The sequence below is a fragment of the Vanacampus margaritifer genome, chromosome 4 (genome assembly GCF_051991255.1).
Source record: "Vanacampus margaritifer isolate UIUO_Vmar chromosome 4, RoL_Vmar_1.0, whole genome shotgun sequence".
NCBI lineage: Eukaryota > Metazoa > Chordata > Actinopteri > Syngnathiformes > Syngnathidae > Vanacampus > Vanacampus margaritifer.
The window spans coordinates 28,943,778-28,966,201 of NC_135435.1; the positions used below are offsets into that span (position 1 = coordinate 28,943,778).

Below are 22,424 nucleotides of genomic sequence, written 5' to 3' on the forward strand. Positions count from 1 at the left end.
ATAAAATTCGCATGTTTTGTTTTCTCAGGTCATTTTCAAACTAAAAATGTCTAGTAATGGTAAATTGCCTTGACTTAAAAAAAAATACAACTTTATTACAGTAGGACCTTATTCTTAAAAATTGAAACATTTCATTTTTCACTCTAGCTTTATTTGAGAAAAAAAGGTGAGTTTACAAGTACAGTGTTTATTTGTGACTGAACGTACATGTGCCTTAAGCCTTGTCTGTGTCGCAATTGATGTACTTGATAACACGAGCACGCACGCACGCACGCACACGCCGAGATCTAACAAGTCCTCTGAGACTCAACAGCGGCGGCCATGTTTGCGGCACGTGAAGGTGCGATTTGACTTGCTAATGCGCGGCTGGTACATATTCACATCTTCATTATTCACATGCGTCAAAGTGACGCGACCTTGCAGCGTCCTTGAAGGCAGCTCATTAATATTCATCAGCGGCGTTGACGCTAACGAGACGTCGAGGTGCGAGGGTCGACGAAGTGTTCACGCCTTCTGTCGCGTGACCGCCTCTGTGACCTTGTGAAGGTCACGCGTGATGCGCCGAGCCGCAAAGTGATGACTTGGCGTATATCTCAACTTCGTCTGAGTAAAAATTACTTTTTCTTTCCACAACTTCATATCATATTCCACTTTCTTACAATTAGCATTTATTATAAAATAATGTATTTAATTTCCAAAATTGTCACCATGACAAAAAAAAAAAAAACCTCCATTAATTCTTGTGAAATTGAGACTGGCTTATTTTATTTTACGATTGATGTAATATTCCAACATTGACTTAATTCTATTAAAAAAAAAAAGGTCAATATTTTGGACTCATTCTGAATATATATTTTCATAAAATCCTAACTGTATTACTCACATCGCAACTATTTTAAAAACAACAACTTTTCTTTCATTTTGGTAAAATACTAAATATTTTCATTTTTGTGGTTTGGGAAGTTTGGGGGCTGCAGGTGTTACAACAGGTCGTCAGGGTCCCGTTACTAATGGCAACGCCCAAGGGCCATGGTGCGAGGAGAGTGGGGGATGAATGGCCACCAACAAAGAAAAGACAAGTGAGCGCGTGCATTTATTGCTGTTAGAATGCCAGGCAATAATAAATAATGTGCATATTTCCTATGTAAAACCATGAAATAAAACATCAAATAATAGAAGTAAATGAAATTAAAAGTAAACAAGTCTGTCCTTTGCCACCAAGTGGTTTCAGTACGCAAAAGTAGAAAGCACATACAAAAATATATATTCCAAAGTCATCAATGATGAAAGGTGGTGGGCGGGTCCTCAGTCTGTGTCGGTTTACGTGGTCTTCTTTTTCTTGATGCCTTTTGGCTCGCTGTACTGGACCTAAAAACGCCAACATCCACAATATCATCAACATTTATCATCAATAACAAAACCAAACAATCGAAAACTTCCACAACATTTTTTTCCCCCCCAAAGTAAAATGTGAATAGCACTTTAGAGCTGTTTTAAAGTAAAAGTAGATGTTTGTTGTACAGTCATGTGACCAGCCTTCCCTGATTTACTAAGAACTAACATGAGGCTGGCTGACTGTGGCGTCGTCTTGGGAAAATAAAAGCTCTCTCTCCCCTCAAGCGCCATCATGACAAAGATGAAGCTAATTACGCCAAGACGAGCAAAAAATGGAATTCGACTTGTTGTTTGCGTGTAACGCAACTCGACGGTCGAGCTTACCTTCTGCACGTCTGAAGGTACCCTGCTCAGGAAGTCCAGCAGCTCGTTGCTGTCGATGGAGAAAGGGTTGCGCAATCGCTTGGTGAATTTGTTGATGCCTGAACAAAGAAAAAAAAAGAAAGAAAGAAAAGACATCATTAACACTCAGCTCTCTGTTGGCACACAAACAAAATATCACCACAAAACATCAATTATTGCTTGATTATCATTTCTTTCCCACACCGTCATTTCTTTGACATTTTTATTTGCATGTAATCCGGCACACTTTGGACCGCCTTGACTTTGATGCTTGCTCTAGCTTTCTTTCTTTCTTTCGAACTTTTCCAAACATGTACAGTGGAGGTAGGGACTAAGCCTGCCAAAATACAAACACCATTTTTTTTAACAGTATAAATATATTTTATTAGCGTGTGGGGGCAATATTCAGAGAAAAAAAAACATGCACATTTGCCACTTTTTAAATGGCAAATTTGTGACTTTATAAAGTGGCAAATTTTTGAGTTTTTTTTCACGGTATATTGCCATCGCCCTCTAAAAAAATATATATATTTATAACATGGCCCGAATACGCCATCGTATTGACATGTCAGCACTGCAAAAAAAGAAAGAAAGAAAAACAAACCAAATCAAGAGGGTGTAGTTCTTGTAACTGTAAAAAAAAAAAAGAGTCCTTTTTGCTTGCCTCTTACCCCATATCAAGACAATGTAGCGCAGTGGGATGTAATAGGTAAGCACGGTGGCGGTGACAAAAACCAGCAAAGCCAGGCTGGACAGGAAGGGCTCGGACCAGTTGAATGTGCTGGGGAAAATTAAAAAAATAAAAAAATAAATAAAACACTGATTTTATGTTTTACCAAATATCCCAACATGAAATGTGAACAAGCGTAAATGTTACTTTTTAATCCTCTCCCCGAAGTTGGCCACCTCATCCAGGAAGGTCTGAAGGCTGATGATGATGTCCTGCACCATGTGGATCTTCTCCATCAGACCTCGACGCTCGGATTCCTGACGTCAGACACGCAAATAAACACGCTTTCGTTGTCCACATGTTGTTGAGTATTTATTAGTTTGCTGTTTTTTTTTTATTCATTACCTTCTCATCTTCCTCCTCTTCGTCACCGACGTCCATACTGCTCTGAGAAGTGAAGTGAAGGGATCAGTTAGCGTTCATTTTTAGTGAGCACATGTATATGATTCAACTGAAGAAAACAGATCTTTAACCTGTACAAATAAATACCTCCTTTAGCTTGAAAAAATAAACACCTTGCTTCAGATAAACACCTTGCTTCAGATAAACACAGGTCCTTCATCGACTTGAATGAATAAAAGCCTTGCCTCAAATAACAACTTTGGAAACTGGCAGGGGCTCCATCTTACTTGGATAAACACCTTGCGGCGCTTTTTCCACATGCATAAATGCCTCACCTCAAATAAACGCCTTAAAAAGGCATCGACTTCGTCTTTGAAAACACCAGGTGCTCCATCCACTAATGTTGAAATAAATAAAAGCCTCACCTCCATTTGACATCTTGGATTTAAGAAAATAACAGGAACTTTGTCCACCTCACCAGGTCTTGACTGACGTGTCCGGAGCGGATCTGGAAGTAGTTCCATGAGATGAGCAGTACCAGGATGAGGGGCAGCATGTAGAACTCCCAGTGCCACACCATCAAAAGGAACACCTGCATGCATGTCACATGATTCGTCAGCCAATGAGAGAGCCGCTATTTCCCGTTTGGAGCGATACCACTTCCTGCTAATTCTACGCCTCAGTGTTTTTCTTAGTCTTTTTTTTTTTAAGTCTTAGTCCACAATAAATAGGAGTCCATGACCATTTTGGCCGATGGAGTTCTGCCTAGCAACACATGACCCATGACTGAATATATTTTTGTTGGCTTGCAGGTGCTTTGCTTTTGGAAAAAATAAATGCCTGGCCTCAGTTGCTTGCCTCCTTTAAAAATGGCAGGCAATCTGTCTACTTGAATAAAGGCCTCGCCTCAATAACAAAATAAAATCTGGTTCTTTGTCCAGCTACAGTAGATGAATGCACCAATCATCCACTTGAATCAATTAATCTTTCACTACAATTAAATGCCTCCTTTAATTAAAACAAACAGTCTATGCTTCGTCCACTCGGGGGGGAAAAAATATAAGCGCATAAAAAACAGCTTATGGTGCTTTTCCACGTGGATAAATAAGACCTCCAAATGCCTCCTCAAAAATGGTCTTCTTGAAGAACTAAACACCACACCTCAAGTAAACACCTTTTAAAGATGTTTCTGTCTTTTGAAAACAAATGTCATTTTTAGACAGCGTTTTGGAGCCTGAAAATGTAAACAAAATTTTTGTTGTTGTTGTTGTTGCAAACACCACCTTTATTGGTTCATAATGTGGGTGTTGCAGTATAAAAAGGGGCAACATTCACTATGAGGCCACAGTGAAGGCCAAAACACAAATCACGTTCCGCTGTAAAAGTATCCCGGCTCATAAAGATTGTGATCATTGACTTGTGATTCATGTGCAGAGCGGGAAACACAATCCAGTGGGAAAAAAAAAAGAAAAAAGAGAAGAGCTACCAAATGTTGCTACCGACGGGATCTCCCAATTTAATGCTGGAGGAAAAGCGCGGCATGCCAGGGCGGTAATCCCAGGGATTTAGGAAGAAGGAAGGAAATAAAGGGTGAGGCGTTTAGTGTGAGAAGATGAGAGCAGATGGCCGTGCAGTGTCTGTGTGTTATTATCTCCTTTGACTAGACCTCCGCCAAGGACCGCCCACGTCCATTCGGCTTTCAAAACAGAGAAAATAGAGTCATCATTTGGTGAAGACTTTACAGGATCTCGGAACATTCCGGATCCCCGGTGAGTTGGAAAAGCCAGCTGCGACATTTCTGATCCTGATTCGGGACCGTTTTCAAAAAATTTGGGACAATTTCCACAGGAGATTAATGAGAATGGCAAGTGCCTCGTCCACTTGAATGGATACATGCCTCGCCTCATATCGATAAAAAAAACACCTCTCCCAAATGCAATCACTTTGTTCACATGAATAAACGCTGCACTTCAATTAGGTGCCTCCATTTCAAAAACAGGTGTTATGTACATTCGAATGAATGCCTCACCTCAATTAAATGCCCTTTAAAAAAAACAAGTCTTTTGTACACTTGAATGAATGCATAGCCTCAGTTGAATGCCTCCTTTAAAAACATGCTCGGTTCTTCACCCACTTTGTTGAATAAATGCCTCATTTTAATGAAAGGCCTACTTTTAAAGTAATGACTAAATCAAAAATGACAGGTCTAGTCCATTTAAATAAATCAACACAACACCCCAATTGAATTCCTCTTTCTTGGACTTTTTAACCTTGAATTAATAAATGCCTAGCCTTAATAAAATTCCTTCTTTACGCAGACCAAGCACCTAGTGTTTTTTTTTTTTTTAACCTGGCATCTGTTCCAAATCTACAGATTTCCTGGAATAAAAACACCGCGCCTCCAATAATAACCTCCTTTAAAAAAAACTGGTGCTTTTTTTCCATTTTAACAAAACAAAACAAAAAACACCTCGCCAGGTGCTTCATCCAAATAAATACCTCATTTAGCTTATGTAGCTAGGCTAAATATTAGTTTAAAAAAAAAAAAATCAGATGCTTCGTCCACTTGAATAAAAAAACCTCGCCTCACTTAAATACCATTGTTTTAATTTAATTAATAAATAAATACCTCAATGAAATCTCCACTCAAAGAAATAAATCCAGGAGCTTGGTTCACTTTAATAAACACCTCACTTCAAGCAAAGTGTGTAGCACCGCCCCTTCCAGTACTGTTGTTTTTCCCACAAGGGACAAAAAATGGAGTGTGCCAAAGTCAACTTCGTTTCAATGCAACTTGAGAGGTTTTGTGTAAAGTGAACGTCACAAACTGACCACAAACGCCAGCAGGCTCCTCTGCACGTTCTCCCACTGGAAGCAGCTTTTCACGTAGTGCAGCGTAGACGTGATGGCCCGGTACAACACCTGCACTCGCTGCAGGTTCCGAGCCAGAGCCTGGGAAACAAATTGAAAACAAGATGAACAGGGCGGCGCAGAGGTGAAGTGGCACAGGTTCCAATCTCAACTCTTAAGCTTTCATTTCCCGGAGTAATCGATGGAATAAAAAAATTTTATCATTCATGTATTTACCGCCAGCGCAGTTAAAACAAATTATTTGACGTCTATAGCCGTCAATGGCAGAGAATGAGTTCAGATGAACATACTTGCTCAAAGATACTTTGAAATGCTAGCAAGGGCTCAGGATCGAAAACACAACCTTCGGGGTTGTGAGACGACCACGAACTTGTTTTCTATGTTGACAAAAACATTAACATGAACTTCAAAGACAGTAAATTAGCAGCGAGCCGGTTGTCCGCACAGCACAGCGGAGCTGTGTTTTGACATCCGGGCTCCACTGCGGGTCGGGCAGGGGTGGGTTCCACGTCAGAAATCTGACCTGATTTTGTCCAACATGAAAACAAGCAGTAGGACCCACACCGGACGTCACGGCCACTGTAAGCCAATTTGGGCGTTAGCGGGCGACGTATTGTGTGGCAACAATGAGCCTTTTGTGGGGAGCACAGACAGTCAGGCACCCGGTCTGGTAACATGTCTCACACACTGTATATCAAACTAATGTGGCAGAAGACGGCACGGTTGGCGGCCATTAACGCTCAATTCAAAGCAGCGGGCCCCTTTTGCTTTTACCACTTTACACGGGGGAGGAACACTTGGACTGGATCCACTCATCGGGCGGTGAGTTTTGGACCTTCAGACTTAACTCAAACCGTCATTGCTGCAGAAAAATATACCATAACAGCACGCCCCCACCCCAAAAGGCACATCTTAAAGCCTGGATGACCTATTATGGGGTGCGTTATTTATTGTGGGAAGGCCTTTAGTAGTACAAATTATTGTCTACACTGCAGAGTGTACCTGGCAAAGTTATTTACTAGATAGAGGCCTTTATTTACTAATGTAAACAATAATAAAAATATACCATAAAACCCCAAATTGCACATCTAACAGCCTATAAAGGGGCGCATTATTTATTGGGGGATTGTCTTTATTTGTACAAATTATTGTCTTCACTGCAGAGTGTACCTGGCAAAGTTATTTACTGAAGAGAAGTCTTTATTTACTAATGTATAAAATGATAAAAATATTCATGAATTATACCATAAAACCCCAAATTGCACATCTAGCAGCTTATTTAAGGGATGCATTCTTTATTAGGGGAAGGCCTTTATTTATACAAATTAATGTCTTCACTGCAGAGTGTACCTGGCAATGTTATTTATGGAAGAGAGGCCTTTATTTACAAATGCAGTTTTATTTATTGTATTGACAAAAAAATGGTCAAAAAGCCATTTTTTGGAGGCGTGGCGTTTAGGAACTGGCTTTGTCAAAAGAGTTTCTAACCTTTTTGGAAAATTTAGGATTATCTTCCATGAATGTCCTCTCCCGGGGCTGGAATGTTCTTATGCTTGCTCGGACCTGCATTACAAAACATAAAAAAAAAACTGTCAGAGGAGGTTGGAGGTTCGACGAAGCGTGACGTTCCGGACGTGGACTCACGGGATTGTAAATGATCTCCAGCTCCAGCGTGATGTTCCCTTTGGTGAGGCCGCCCAGGTCTTCCTTCTTCAGGGGCATGTTGATCTGCTGCCTGCTGCGGATCTGCGTCCAGCGGCAACACAAAAAGGGTCAGCGGGGGCGCGGGACCGACCGGACCGTGAACCGGACCGCCGGTCGAGTCTCGGCGTGACACGGGATGCCGATGCAACGCCGGAGGGAAGGAGGCGGCTTCGTACCGAGAGCAGACGAATGGCCACTTTGCCCAGGAAGTCCGGAGCTTTGTCTCCGTCCTCGTCGAAGACGGTCACCAGCAGAACCTCGTGGACGTCACGCACAGGACTTTGGACACACAACAACCATTCCTTGTTGTTTACATTATTTTTGCATCAATTTTCCTTATTCTGTACAATATTGTGTGTTTAAATTCCTCAGCATGGGCATTAATCAACAAATACTCATTGTGCACACTATTTAGCAGCTATTTTTTTCCATTCTGCACTATTTGTCAAAATTCCTTGATAAACAAATATAGCATCAGTTTGTGAATTTTTTTTACGTTCAATTTTCTTGAATACACCTAGTATCTAATTTTGTTCTCTTTTTTTTTTTAAACCAATATGTAGCATCTAATTTCATTGTTGTGTAGAGTATTTAATTTAGCAATAATGATAATAATAAATAATACTTTAATTTATTTATTTAATGTTTCAATTACTTGTTGCATACAATAATGTTTAAATTATTTGTTGGGTGCATTCTAAATTATTTAAATTTCTAAAAGTAATTTCTGGATATATTAAAATATGTTGGAAGAAAGTAAGTGGCAAACTATTAAAAAATATTTAAAAAAGGCAAATGAACTAAGCGAAAGAATACTGACAAGGTGAAGACTTTGTTCCACTCAGGCTGGAGGCTCTTGTAGACGGTGTGCGTCTGCAGCCTGTCGTTGCAGAGTTCCAAGACACAGAAGGGGTCGCTCTTGCCTACACCAAACAAATGCTCAGACAGAGTTCCCACAATGCAACGTGTTTTCCACTTACAAACAAACGCTTGAGGTTACCGTTCAGATCAGCAGACAGCAGATCACACGCTTTGATGACTTTGACTTGGAGAAAGCCAATGTCGCTGAGGTTCTTCAATGACCTTTTAAGGCTCTGAAATGACAACAAGCATGATGCTAATGCACGCTCATGTGACATTAGGAACAATACAAATACTCTTAGTTTTTTTTTTACATTTATTAAAATAAAATACAAATAAAAACAGTAGGACATTTTTGCCATGAGATTTTGGGGATATTTACGCATTTTCAACAGCAATTATTTATAGATATATTTTTTATGATTATAAAGAAATACTTAGTCATTTTTGATTACATCATTAATCATGTTTTTGTTGTTGTTGTTGCCAAAGACAACTGTGGGAAATGCTGCTATTTTTATGGCATTACTTAATTATTATTATTATTTTTAATTGTATTATTACTTAGATGCAGGTGTAGGATTTAATAATGTTACGTTTTGGTTTGGGATAATGATCTTCTAAATTGCAATTTTTTTTAAAGGGATTTTGGGGGAAAAAATGCACAATTTTAAATTACAATTAAAAAAAAATCTCTTTCAATATAAAAACATTTGGGTGAATTTAATCTATTTTTTAAACATTTGATAGGGATGTTAGTCTAATTTCTTAAACATAATTATTACTATTGGGCACATATTGGACAATAGCAATGGAATTTCTAGCTAATGAAAACATCTGGGCACGCAACACTGTGCTCATTTTCAGACAAATACTGCCATCTAGTGGACAAACAGAGCGGTTGTAGCGGTACTGACATAGTATTCCAGCTGTTTTTGATGCTCAGCTGGCACGTCGAGGGGCGCCGCGGAGAGGTCCGAAATGGAGACATCGCTACAGAAGCTGATCGTGACCAAGAAAACCAGTTGTCCTCGGCCCGAGTCCAACGTTAGCGTGTAGTGTTGCCTCTCGTATGGGGCGACGCTGGAAAGATCCACCTCGCACCTGTGAGAGGAATCAAATGGAATCCAAGCAGGAGCAACACGCACAGAAGAAGGCAGCATACAGAGACTCACACTCCCAAACACTCCTCGGCTCGTCGCCCCTCTTTGGACCAGAGTTCTGCCTCCAGGATGCTGGTGCCGTCCAGGAAGTGGTTTAAGGTGAACCTCTCTCTCCACTGAGGCTTGGACACCTTACCAACATTCTACAAGGAAAAACAAAAAACACCAAGCATCATCTATATTGGTCTCATTAATTTAGCAATTTTTTAACCCCCAAATTGATTCATTAGAATGCATTTTTGTATAGTACTTATTAATTTAGCGTTAGCTGATAAGATAAATTGCGAACTGATATAGAGTAAATTTTTCAAAACTTTTTTTTAACCTTGCTCTTGAATCGTTGCTCGCCCAGCCGGAAGCGGACAAAGAGCTGGCCGGTGGGCGAGTCCACGGAAACATCCTGACCCTCCACCAGCGTCACCTTGACTAACGAACTCCAAAGTTGACTCTTCCTCAGCGCCTCGGACAGTCGCGAGCTCTGCTGGGAAGAAGAACACAACTGTGGGAGACGAAGCGCTAGTTAAATCTAGCTAGCCGGCTAACCTTAAGGTGCTCCTGGGAGAAGTGGGATTAAGTTACAGGGATGCAAGTTTGAAGTTGGTGTCAAATCTGAAAAATTCTGATTTGCAAATGTGGACAGGCATGACTTGGCAAGTCATGAAGTTACATCATGAATATCATGTCAAAGTAATGTTGGGTTTTTCATAAATTTGAAAATTGGCTTGCTAAAAATCAATATCATGTGACCTGAAGTCCCCCACTTTTGCCTCCTGGATCTCACTGCACCGTGCATACAAGTGTAGTTAATGTGTTAGCACACAAGTTAGGTGAAGCAGGCAGTGCTGCATTGCGGTGACGTGCATCGTGCAGACATGCATGCGTGTTTAACAGCCTTAAACAAGCATGCATGGAGTCAAACACCAGTAAACAGGGCTGGTGCACATAAAAAAAGGTCACTGCATTTATGGGTCTCACATTCACTGCGTTAAAATAAAATAAAATAAGACTATACCAAACTTTTCACTTACTAAATGGATGTTTCTCTGAATTTTATTTCAGGAAAGCCTAGACACAAGAATTCATCAGAGACATTCTCCCAAATCGTTCATTAAAAATAAATATTTATATGCCTTAAATTAAGTTTTTATAAATGGACAAGAGTAATACTTATTTTTAAATGAACATTAAAGACAATTTAGTCATGTTATGAACCTAATGTACATTGTGGACATGTGTTCATAAACATTTAAAACAATTTAGTGTTTTGTAAAAATCAACTTCAAGGCAGTCGATTAACCTAATGTGTTTTTAAAGCTCATTTTAACCCAGTTTGATTTTGTAAACATCATAAGCAGCTAAATTCCTTCATTCTGCACAATTCATCAAAATTCTTTGATAAACAAATATAGCATCAGTTCGTGAATTTTTTTTGTGAACGGTCAAATTTCTTGTATACATTTTTTCTCTAAATTTGATCAGCTCATTATTTAGTATCTAAATTCCTTTAAAAAAAAAAAAACAATACGTAGCATCTAATTTCAAAGTTGTGTAGAGAATTTAATTTAGCAATAATAATAATAATAATTATTATTATTTGGATTTGTTTCAATTACTTGTTGCATACCTTAATGTTTAAATTCTTTGTTGGCGTATAGACAACAAAACAACTAACATCCCCTGAAAACAGTAACGGACTTCTATTTTGGTACTTTGAGCAGAAATAACGCCGAAAACAACGTACTGTTAGTGTGGACGAGCCTTACCCGACTACTGCGTTTTCGGATTTGTGGCCAGCGCTGCGTGTTAGGTGCAGAAGACAAAGCACAGTCAGGTTAGTTGGCGGTGGGTGGCACAATGCAACACATGTTGCATTCATTACTTACTTAAACACACAAAACAAATAAAAGGCAAAATCAGACTTTTAGGCTAATTTGTATAAAATGTATACAAAAATGAAAACACCAGCATTATTAGTTTTTTTTAATTAATAATTGACATAACCTACCCTAAAATCTCTTGAAAATGGCAACTAACAGTTTTGGACATCTGAGAACTCCGAAAGCTAATGCTAAAAACAATGCTAACCTCGAATCTGAACAACTGACTGAGCCTTTTCATACACACGTTCAAGACAAATGCGCAACAAAAAGCAGCCGCTAGAAGCCATGCAATAAAGGCGTGCGAAAGCGCCCCCTACTGGTCCGCGCCGGCTGTCTCCATCTCTGCGCTTGAGGCTCATGTCCAGCAGAATCTCGCCCATGTCGTCCTCGAGGCTGTTGGGGTCGTCCAGACGCAGACACAACTCGTTCACCCTCCACAAAAAAAGTCAAGGTGACAAAGACACTTTAAAATCTTGTAAAAGAAGATACATTTTTATAAAGATCCAAAAGTGATTGACAGGTCTCACTTGTCCAGGTCCAGGTCGCTGAGGAGGACGCTGGCCGAGCCCATGAAGTCGTCGGTGGTCAGGTCGCGGTCGTACACCTGCGTTGTCATGGCCACGGTTACCATGGTGACAGATGAAAGCCAGACGTTTTTGTTTTTGGACATCATTGTGGCCCCACCTTGACGTAGAGCCACTGGCTGAGATTCCGAATAGGGACGGAAAAGTTCTCGCTCCATGCGGGGTTCAGGTTCTTGAGGATCACTTTGCTCTTGTAGATGGTCTTACCCTCCAGTTTGAACTTCACGTACGGGTCGCTGGTGCCTGATAATGGAGAGAAAAAATTAAATAAATTATGACTAGTAGGTTAATGTAAGATTGATCAACACTAATGTTGACAAAACTTTGGACACGAATGGTGAATGAGGAACAACCAATTATTTTAATTTTTTTAAACCATGTGATTGTGAGCCAATAAGGTTATCATTGGAACTGTCCAACTCCCAGAAACATAATGGAACTTCCCATTGTTTTCTATGCTCCATCAATCAGGAAGTAGCCTGCGAACGAACAAATGCAAATACAAAGCTCTATAAAATGTTTCCATTCACACAGTACCGTAAATTTCCCTACTGTGGCATCAATAAAGTCATTGTCTTTGTTACTTTTAGTTTAGCCCTCTACTAGTAGCATTCTAATTCTAGATGATTATTATGGGATGGATTGCTAAAACAACAAATCTAATGTAATGGCGGTCTAAGACTTTTGCATCGTACGTTAGAAAGATGGAGGAGACCGATTTGTTTATGTTAGCTGATAACTAAATTGGCACATAACATTCATAACTTTTTTGTAGTTTTTTTTTTTTCTAATAATAGTTTACAAAACAAAGGCAGGAGCACAAGAGCAGAAAATAAACAAAACAGTAGAAAAAAAGGTCTACTTGTTGAGAACAGCTTGGATAAAATATTTTTTTTTTATTATAAAAAAGTCATATGTTTCTCAACGTTGACTGGAAGTTACCACATGAGCCTTCCGGAAAAGAAAGACAACACCCCCTTCGTAGTGAATGTTTGGGTTTGATGGGCCACAACTTCCTGTTCTGCTTCCACAGTAAAATGACTGTCAACCCAAGCCACATTTTCCTTTTCTAATTAGCATAACGACCACGTTTGTTTACGCTGACATTTTTTATGTGCTTTTTTTTTTGCAAAGCTCCTGGCTTTGTTGTAATAAGCAGAGAGGGCTTCAGTGCATCCATACATCTTCTGCAAGGCTTACACAGCACATCTAAAATTGGATTTTGGAAAAAGAAGCCAAATGCAGTGCATCCTTGAACCATCTTGCCTGTTAACGGTTTTGCTGCAGTAACCCGAGTGTCGTATTAATCATGGCTAATTAAACAAACTAGACAGCCGCAACAGAGAAAAGACGGACTTTGATCCCTGGTCTCATGTTCGGGTTATCTGCCCTGGCGGAGAGTAAACATACAGTAGCAGGGTGGGGCTCCGACAGGTTACAATACGCCACCTGGAATCCTAGCGCTGGCCTGCAGCGACATTATGTCACATTCCTGACTGTCAATCATTTGACAGGCAAGATTACGGCAATGTAACAAATCGATTCGGGAGAAAGTGTCAGGACGATTTTTTATTATTATTGTTATCATCATGATGATCATCAGTGTTGCCAACTGTGCGGTTTGGTTGCTATTTGATCTCACGACTATTAAACAACAAAGCAACTTTTGTCTTCAATAAAACATTAAAGATTTTTTTTTTCTGCACTCAGGCCGCCAAAACCAGTCGTACGTCTTGAAGCTTTGAAAGATAGTTTTGAAGTTTTTTCTAGCAGAACACATCGATTTTGCGGATAAAAAACTAATCTCCTACCCCACATTTGGGTGTCCAGGACAACTATTTACTTAAGTGGAGCGGTTCTCTTTAAGGAGATTTGCATGAAGGTCATAACACCCTTAATTAAAGCCATTGTTTAGACACGGACTTTTTTGGGGCGGTTGGTTTCAATTCACATCAAACAAGCGCTTAAAGTGCAGTACTTACATGTTTATTATAAGATTATTAGATAGTCAAGTGTCTCTTCTGAGTACAATGAACTGAAGTGAAACGTGATAACAGAAACGAGAGCACAGTTGTGAAAGAAAGGCAAAGGAATTGAGACAGATGACACATAACACAGTTATCGGGTCATCCCTCCTCCTGCCTTCGCTGCAGTGCAAACGTTTGATTGACAGCTCGTTGACAAATAATCATTGAATATTGGTAGGGAGGGGGTTGTGAAAATTCATGCCCCAGAACCATTTTCACTTGAAATTGGGCATTCATTGTTTATGCACAAAAAAAAGTCTCACTGACCCACGCACGAAATTGAAAAGGGAAGAAGCCATTTTGTTTTCCTTCTTACCACAGCGGTCCCTGATGACCAAGTTGCGACCTTCCTTCAGGTTGATGGTGAGCAAGAAGGAGCTCAAAGACTCTTTGCCGTCCTCAAAGGCGCTGGGAGACTCCATGTCACGCTGGACACACACAAACACACAAACACACACACACGCACTTTAGTATGAGGATGTTTCATCACTGCTACCAAATTTAAAATACCCTGGAACTTCCTGAGTGGCAAAAAAAGACCAATGGGTGACATTAAATTGTGACGCTTTTTCCTCCCCACAGCACCTTCGCGTCAAAGCTCATTTCAAAAATTCACCTTAATACTTTGCTGTTTAGTTATTTTGTTTGCTGACAAAAGAAAGACAAATGCAACATATGCAGTTCTCCAAAAAAACATTCTCTGGCATCTTCTTTTGTCAACAGAGGGTCGTGTTTGATAACCAATGACAGCTGCTGGCAAATAGTATAAAAACATTCCTCACCTGGCATCATGTCATCAAAAGTGTGGTGGCAAATCATCCCGGGCTGCCCTTTTTGAAGAGGACCCTAATCTCGAACTACGCAGAAGCTCTGAGCAGCACGCCGTTTCTTGAACGTCCACGGCAGCAGCTGGGCGGTGGTGGTGACACGAGATACCTCGTCTACAATACCTCGGCTTTTGTTCCTCCGCTAAAGCTATTTGCTCACCGGCAAGCTGCAATAATCGCTCGGACGCCACACAATGCCGTGAAAAGGTTGGAGTTTGATTTGTAAACGGCGGACGCGGTGCATTGAGTTGAATACAACAGGCCAATAAAATACTACAGCTATATACGGTACACCTTTGCTGTTTTTTTGTTTTTTTTGTAGATAGAAAATAAGCTATAATAACTATTCCCTGAAAAACGCACCAAAACTATATGCAGATTTTTGGGCTCTCTGTGTAAAATGTCCCTAAAATGGTGCCTCAACATCCTGCTCCTTCTGAAGCTTCATGCTAGCGGAGGAGTAGGCTAGCTTGACCGTGAACAGCTGCTAGATGGAAGACAGGCAAGGCTCCATGGAGAAAGAAGCAGTGTCGTAAACTTATCAATAAAATGCTGAGAAACATCCGGATCACAACTGGCAGTTGTAGAAGTTAAGAGCTGATTAGCTGCTAACGGCTAGCTAGCTGCTCGGTGTAAGATACAATAAGTGCCCAACAAAAGCGAACGTTTAGAAAAGTTTGTTTAAAATGTCAAGAACATAAGGATCACTGTTTGGGGAATACAGTATAGGGTGAAACTATGGAAGCCATTTTAAACATTTTTGGGGGGCGTATCGATACCTTACGCATAAGCGAGGCAGAAACATTGCGTGAAAGAGCCTTTGGTTTGCAATGAAGCCCATCTAGGCAACAAACTGTTTGCTCCGAAAGGTGTTTTCAACCTGTCCATCCCACAACCACGCCCCCAAACCGTCTGTACCTCACAAACAGAACAACAAAGCCATCATTGCTTCCACACAAAAATGGAATTCCGCTAAATTCTACTTGTACACACGTGTTGAACGCGACCGACAACATGGCTGCGAGTTTTTCCAAGTCCGACTTCAGGTGGTGCAGAGTTCACAACTAAACCTGCAGCCTTGTGACACACACCAACATACACACACCTGCGAAGGAATGTTGGCCTATGAAAGTTGCTGGATAGGATATTTTACAGCCGTACGTTGAAACTCAAACATACTCTTGAAGCGGCAGAATCAAACTTCAGACTTGGTTGTGTTGTTAAAAGAAAATCTTGTGTTCCGGGACACGTCCTGAGCAAACACACCCGGCCGACACCAGTATCATGTGACCCTCTTAACCAGGTGTGGGCAATTCAATTTCCAAAGGACCATGTGAGAAACAAACGGTTGTCAGGGCTTTCAATTGTGTTTAACATAATTGACTGTCTTTATAGAATGCAGTTAAATATACTTTTTTTTTTTAAACAAGCTGTTACATTTGTAGATATGGTATGTTGCTATACCATATTTATCAGAACTTAAGTCACTTCGAACTAGAGCTAGCTGTTGCTAGCTATATGAGGTCAATGACTTCCTGTTCCTGTCTTCTTCTGGGCACGTTGAGTGCATGACTGCCCTCTACTGGGTAAGTGATGAACACTGAAAACCGAGTGGCAGGTTATATTTTGAAATATTAAAGCCCAAGTGCTTTTTTAGGAATAAAAACCCACTAAGTGAGCGTTTTTAAGCAGATAAATAACATTCACCAGTCGGCCACTAGATGGTGCACAAGCAGAAGAAATAACGATTAGATCACAGCAGTCATTGCGCGTCTGAAAAAAAAAAGTGTGTGTAAAACATGGACGGCGGAGCTTCGAGGCAGAAAATTGTAGACAAGCTATTTTTAAAGTTGACTTAATCCAACTTGGTTGGCTTTTTTTCTCAGCTCTACTCCGAAGTGCAAGTTGCACCAGTAAAAAATGCATCATGAAGAAGAAAACAAATAAGTCGCTCCGGAGTATAAGCCACATTTTTAGGAGAAATTTATTTTACAAAAACAGTAGAATTCGGATCCGCAAATCCCCGTTCCCAAATCGTATCGACGGCCGCAAATAAGTTCCGGTTGGATTCTCAACTTCTGCTGCCAGCTATGAAACAATTTTTATTTTTCTCTAGTTAATTAAATCATTTTAAACTGAAAAAAAAAACCCCCTCTTCAGTTAGAAGCGGAAGTTTCAAATCCAACCGGAACTTGTTTGCTGCTGTTAACAGGATTAGGGAACGGCTGGTTTGGGGTGCCAGTACCAGCAATACATTTTAAAATATAAAAGTTGCACCTGAGTATAAGTTGCAGGAACAGTCAAACTATGAGAAAAAAAAGTGTGATTTATAGTCCGAAAAATACGGTAATTCCAAAATATAAAATTATAAACAGTCCTAATAAAATCACGACAACACCATATCACGATTTACTAAATGTTTCTAGAATTTGAAGAGACACCCATAAAAAAAAAAATTCTCCCCTAACTCACCTGTGAGCCGTCGTCCGCACCATCCGGGCTGTACACGGTCATCATTTCGGGCAGGGCCAGTTCCTCAGCCTCTATTCCACCGCCACCGCCGCCACCGCCGACGCTGCTGTTCCGGGCTGACAGCCGTCGCCAACTTGGGGCTCCGTCCTCCATGTGCACGCTGTTGAACGACTCCTGAGAGGACGTCCTCCAGTCAGTGTAGTCGGCAGGCACGCCAAGTGTGTGCTCGCTCCCTGTAGATACTCCTCCTCCACCTCCTCCACTTCCTCCACCTCCTCCTCCTCCTCCTACCTCTAAGCCACCTCGTCGGGCAGGATGGGCCAGTGGTGAGGTTGGGCTGCTGTAGCAGGGTGCGAGATTCTTGCGGAGGTAAGAAGGGGAGGTGCGGTAGACGCCATGTTTTAAGTCCCGCATGTCGGGCACCGAGGAGCTGAGGCGGTGGTCGACGGAGGACGGTTCCGCTTGGGCGGACCCTTTTTTCCCCACGCCCGACTTGTTCCGCCGCAGCTTCCGTCGCAAGTGCTGCAGCATGCTGGGATTCTAGGCGTGCTGATTTTTTAGAGCGTGCTCACCGACATCTACGGCACAAAGAAAAACGCAAAAAAGACATTAGCAATGTTTCCAGACAGATTTTATGTCATAATTGCATCACTGACTCTCAGTTTTTGGTTAAACTTGTGAGGTGTGCAAAAAACACATTTTTTAACTAGCTCATATTTACTTGTAAAATACAATAAAATAATCAATCTTAAATGAACCATTGTTAATATTCATTCGTTGCTTTTTAAAAACAGTAAAAGGACAAGGGAATATTGTTGTCAAAGTTGCAAATGAGCAAAGTGTTGTGTGTAGAGTATTGTCTCTCTTTTACAGACACTTAAACTCGCCTTTCCGGTCCTTTAACACACCGCCAAATCGCCAGCCAACAAACACAAGGGGGGAAAAAAAAACACACAACAATGACGAACGTTTACAAAACACAACACGCAACCTCGGTAACATGACGCGGGACACGTTTGAAATGTATTATTTGGATTCATTATTATTCAATGGTAAACAATCAAACAATTATGTGATACATTTCATTTACTAGACAGTATATGTAGTATAACTTAATATGTACATTATTTCCAATATATTGACCAACTTATTTAATGAGATGAATGATTTTTTTCTCTCCAAATAATTCAAAAATGAGAAAAACGAAAGTTAAAGTGGCTGTAAAATATGGAAAACAGTTCTTAAATGACAAAATAGGAATGAATTCATTCAACGTGTTTCAAATTGTACAATTTAGAATTAATTTATGATAATTAAACTAAATTAACCAGTTATTTCATAAAATAAGTCATTTGGATGTATTGGTGAAATGGATTGTATTAATAATATTTGATTTACAATAAATCATTAACCAATTATTTAATGGGATCAATGAATACATACTTAGAGTAAATAGATTTTTGTCAACATTTTAAATTTTATATTAAGTTTTTTTAAATTATAATTGACAAGAAATCCAACAATATTAAATTAGACTATTTTACTAATTGATGAGGGTTTTGATTATTTTACTACAGTTTAATTTCTATATTTACAATAAATGAATCAACTATTAAAAACAATGTAAATAAATGTTTAAACGGTTATAAATAGAAACTTACCTCATGCAGTCTAAAAAAGCTAAAATATTTATGAGAAATAGTTCATTTTAATGTCAAAATACTCTCATTCTGATGTTGCAATGAATGAATGAATGAATTTATTTTATTTTTCCAAAAACGCATTGTAGTATTTAAATTCATTTAATGACATTTATTTAGTAGCATATTTTAAAAATGGCATTATTTTACTGCTATTATTATTTAATTACTCAGTCATCCAATTCAAAAAATGAAAATAAATGAATTAAATACATATTAATCTTGAAATATTACAGGACTCGGGTTCAAGGAGTCAGTATGCCTCCCCATTGTATGCCAGTCACTACAAATTACAAAACCTGTGCGCCGCACGGCGTCTGGAGAGCAAAACCAGCAAAGCGCTTGCGTCACAGATCCGCTGCCCGACCCAAATATGGGGATTAGGAGCACAGCAAAACAACACAGTTTTAGTCCCCAAAAAAAATCCACTGGGCGGACCAATCCTGAGTGACAAGAATCGAGGCATGAGTCCATAACGGAATGCTTCCTGGATCTTTTCAGACATGGCGTCTTGAGACTTTTTTGTGGGTCTGCTCATGATAAATAAGGCCACCAAATAGCAGGTAGACAATTGAAATTGGCTTCTGGGCTGAATTTAAGAACTTGTGTTTTGTAGGTAGTTATCAAACTTTACCAGTGTGGGCGCCAGATGTGATTGGGCTGCAAGAAATATATATCGGCATTTAATTGTCAAAACTCTGCATGATTGGGATTATTGTGAAAAGAGCTCATGTTAACCGATTAGTTAAAACCACTCATTTTAATAAAGCAAATAAGTCCATCAGCATGTTCACGTAAAAAGATTTGTTTGTTTTCATGACTCATCACTATCAGACACTCGGATTTATTTACCAATTGCGTAGGCGGACAGCCAGCGATCATTAGCGATGTAGTGCGTCACATAGTGTCTGTGTGGTGAAAGACGTGATTCATGGTCACAACATCAAAAAGCAACAAATTACTGTCGATGTACCCAAGGTTCATGGACAGACAAATGTTGTTGTACTAACTACCCATCGACGACCTCGACAGTGATGAGAAAGAAAAAAAAAAACACAGATGGAAGGCAAATGTGATGTTAATTTGCCAGGTTGTTAGTTTTAAAAAATACAATCTATGTGCCAAAGACATGGTGTGCTTAATATTTAAAGAGGTAGTCAAGATTTTTCACAATATGCTCTATGAAGCCCCACTGGTCTAAATATGGTATTTTGGTTAATATTGCGTTGAAATATGATTTAAGCAGCAAAATCCAGCCGTTTTTATCCATCTCAGGGAGCGGCCATTTTGTCACTTGCTGTCAAGTGAAAATGACATCACAGTTGCTCAGGTCTCAGGTAACAACCAATCACAGCTCAGCTTCAGGAAACAGGTGAGCTGTGATTGGTTGTTTACTGAACCCTGAGCAACATTGACGTCATCTTCAGTCAACAGCGAGTGGCAAGATGGCCGCCCCCTGAGAAGGATAAAAACGTCGAAATTTTGCTTCATAACTTTTATTCCACAAATGTAATATTAATCAGAACGTCATGTTTAGACTAGTGAGGTCACATATAACATGCTATTGTCAAGAAATGTTTAACACTTCCCCTTTAAGGGGGGAAATGTTTGTTAAAAAACAACTTTTTCTTTCAGACCATATTACCCAGTCCCACTTGAAGGATTAATAATGCTCAAATGTGACTAAAAAGTTTGCCTCTACAGTTGGGGGGGGGGGGGGGTCGTCTTTGTTTAGAAATGAGAGTAACGTAGAAGTCAACCAGACTTTAATATGATTACATCACTAGCACACATACACTTGTTCACTCTCTTCTGACGATGACCATGTGACTTCCTCTTCCTCACATAAATCAACACAACTTATCTTAAGTTTGATAGCGCTTTCACAACAGCCGCAACAAAGCGATTTACAGAATCAGTCATTAGCACACAAAACGGCACTAACCACAAAAGGGCCTCATCGCACATATGACAAGAAGTGATTTTCACCAGATCTGATCGCCTCGGCTTCTTTTTCCTCCTTCTAGTCAGTCAGTAGTGAGTGTGCGAGCTAAACAAGTAGAGGGTCGTGTCAGAACACGACAGGGAGTTCTTCAAGTATGCATCAGAAATGGGCCGTTGTCATGTCTGCAACCACGCAATCAAAAATGCGGTCAAGTTTCAACCGAACAAAATCTGAATGTCTTCTGTGTTTGGGTTCCAAGTAAATGTTAGGGATAGAGATTAAAGTGTGGGTTAGGGTTATGGTAAGTACTAGCGAGGTACAGGCTATAGGTTTCTGGATAGGAGTGAATGTCGTTGCAACATTGCAGATGTAACCAGATTGCATTTCACAATAACGCTTAACTATAGTTATAATTTCATACTCACCTGTGGCTAAGAAAGCAAAGCCTAGATTCTGTCACTGAATGGAGCAAAAGATCATTTTCATTTCATTTTCTCAAAAATATCCACTCTATTATTCCAGGTTTCCTTTCCTTGTGGCAATCCGCTTCTTCCTTGACAATCATGCAATGTTTTTGTGGTTCAAAACTAAAATATACAGTACAGTATGTGGAGTCTTAGTACTCGTGCCGTGCTCAATCACTTGGTGTGAATCACTAACTGTCATTTTCCTGCAGTGTTTCACTCGAGTAATGTGAGTGGGAATGGTTTTGTCGAAATGTGCTTGCTATTGACTGGTGATTTCAAAAGTCATCTTGGTTGAACAATTTTAATTGTCCATACAAGTTGACTGGCGACGAGTCCATTGTTTATCTTGTAGTAGGAGGGTTTTATACAGTCTATGGACAGAAGTTGAAGTGTAAAAAAAAACACACACACACACACAGAAGTAAAAGTTAGTTGGCTTTAGAGCGATGTATAAGTGCAAATCTGACCCGGAAGTGTGGCCTCGCTTTTTTAACAACTCTCCAAAGGGTCGGACGTCAGTTTGGGCGAAGCTCAGGTGAAGAAGCTCACCTATCCCTGCCACCTGCCCTTCCGGCAACGATGTACAAACAACAAAAAATGACGTTTATTTACCTTCCAGTAGACGGCAGTGGAAGTTCTTCCCACGAAGTGTGTCCTCTCACGCAGCCTGCGTGACTACGACACATCGCGGCGTGAGCCTCTAACTTGCTTCCTCCCGTTTTGTTTTACCTCCGCCATTAGACAAGCAACTGTAGTGGGCAACAAAATGCTTCCGTTAAATATCAAAATAAAAGTTTCAAGAGGAGGCGAAAAAGAGGGCGTATCGGTGATCTTTCCAAATGTATTTCATTTCTAATACATTTCTGGAAGAAAATCAACTAAGAAAGCGCTTGTACTTAAGCTAAGTGACACTTTGAGGGAGTGAGCTTGAAATTTACACAATTCTTTCTAATTCTAATTGTTCAGTCTTCACATTTTTTTGACACCGTTATAAAAGTAGCAACTGTAAGTTTGCCAGTATTTTATCTGCATAAAAACCTGGCTTCGTCATGTCGTTTACCCATAAGCGAAGGTTGTGCAGGATGCGGTTCATTTATTTCTCATCACCACGGGA

At 40.0% G+C, this 22,424-nt stretch overlaps 1 protein-coding gene across 5 annotated transcripts; it reads right to left on the minus strand.

The window, feature by feature from the left end:
* Nucleotides 1-1,080: 1,080 nt before the first annotated feature.
* Nucleotides 1,081-22,070, minus strand: LOC144050435 (multiple C2 and transmembrane domain-containing protein 2-like). Of its 5 annotated transcripts, none has more exons than XM_077563663.1 (22): nucleotides 21,923-22,070; nucleotides 17,199-17,776; nucleotides 14,216-14,327; nucleotides 11,973-12,115; nucleotides 11,816-11,892; nucleotides 11,606-11,720; nucleotides 11,172-11,204; nucleotides 9,734-9,886; nucleotides 9,421-9,551; nucleotides 9,163-9,349; nucleotides 8,385-8,478; nucleotides 8,205-8,307; nucleotides 7,561-7,663; nucleotides 7,325-7,426; nucleotides 7,169-7,243; nucleotides 5,642-5,761; nucleotides 3,288-3,401; nucleotides 2,813-2,854; nucleotides 2,615-2,724; nucleotides 2,409-2,518; nucleotides 1,720-1,817; nucleotides 1,081-1,368 (listed from the first exon to the last, which is right to left on the minus strand). In XM_077563663.1, exons 2-22 carry the CDS (start codon nucleotides 17,727-17,729, stop codon nucleotides 1,321-1,323), a joined length of 2,601 nt encoding a protein of 866 aa, XP_077419789.1. In that variant the 5' UTR covers nucleotides 17,730-17,776; nucleotides 21,923-22,070; the 3' UTR covers nucleotides 1,081-1,320. The 5 variants fall into 5 exon arrangements, with proteins under 5 accessions (XP_077419789.1, XP_077419788.1, XP_077419791.1 ...); XM_077563662.1 differs by having other exon boundaries at nucleotides 9,734-9,889; XM_077563665.1 differs by lacking the exon at nucleotides 11,172-11,204.
* Between the last annotated feature and the right edge of the window lie 354 nt (nucleotides 22,071-22,424).

Bases quoted from the DNA above. Each gene is read 5' to 3' on its own strand.
- LOC144050435 (XM_077563662.1), bottom strand. From the start codon at position 17,729: ATGCTGCAGCACTTGCGACGGAAGCTGCGGCGGAACAAGTCGGGCGTG. The intron at 9,552-9,733 runs GTTAAAAAAAAG...TTTTCCTTGTAG, and splicing joins AGCAACGATTCAAGAGCAAG to AATGTTGGTAAGGTGTCCAA. The intron at 2,855-3,287 runs GTGAGGTGGACA...TTCACTTCTCAG, and splicing joins GACACGTCAGTCAAGACCTG to AGCAGTATGGACGTCGGTGA.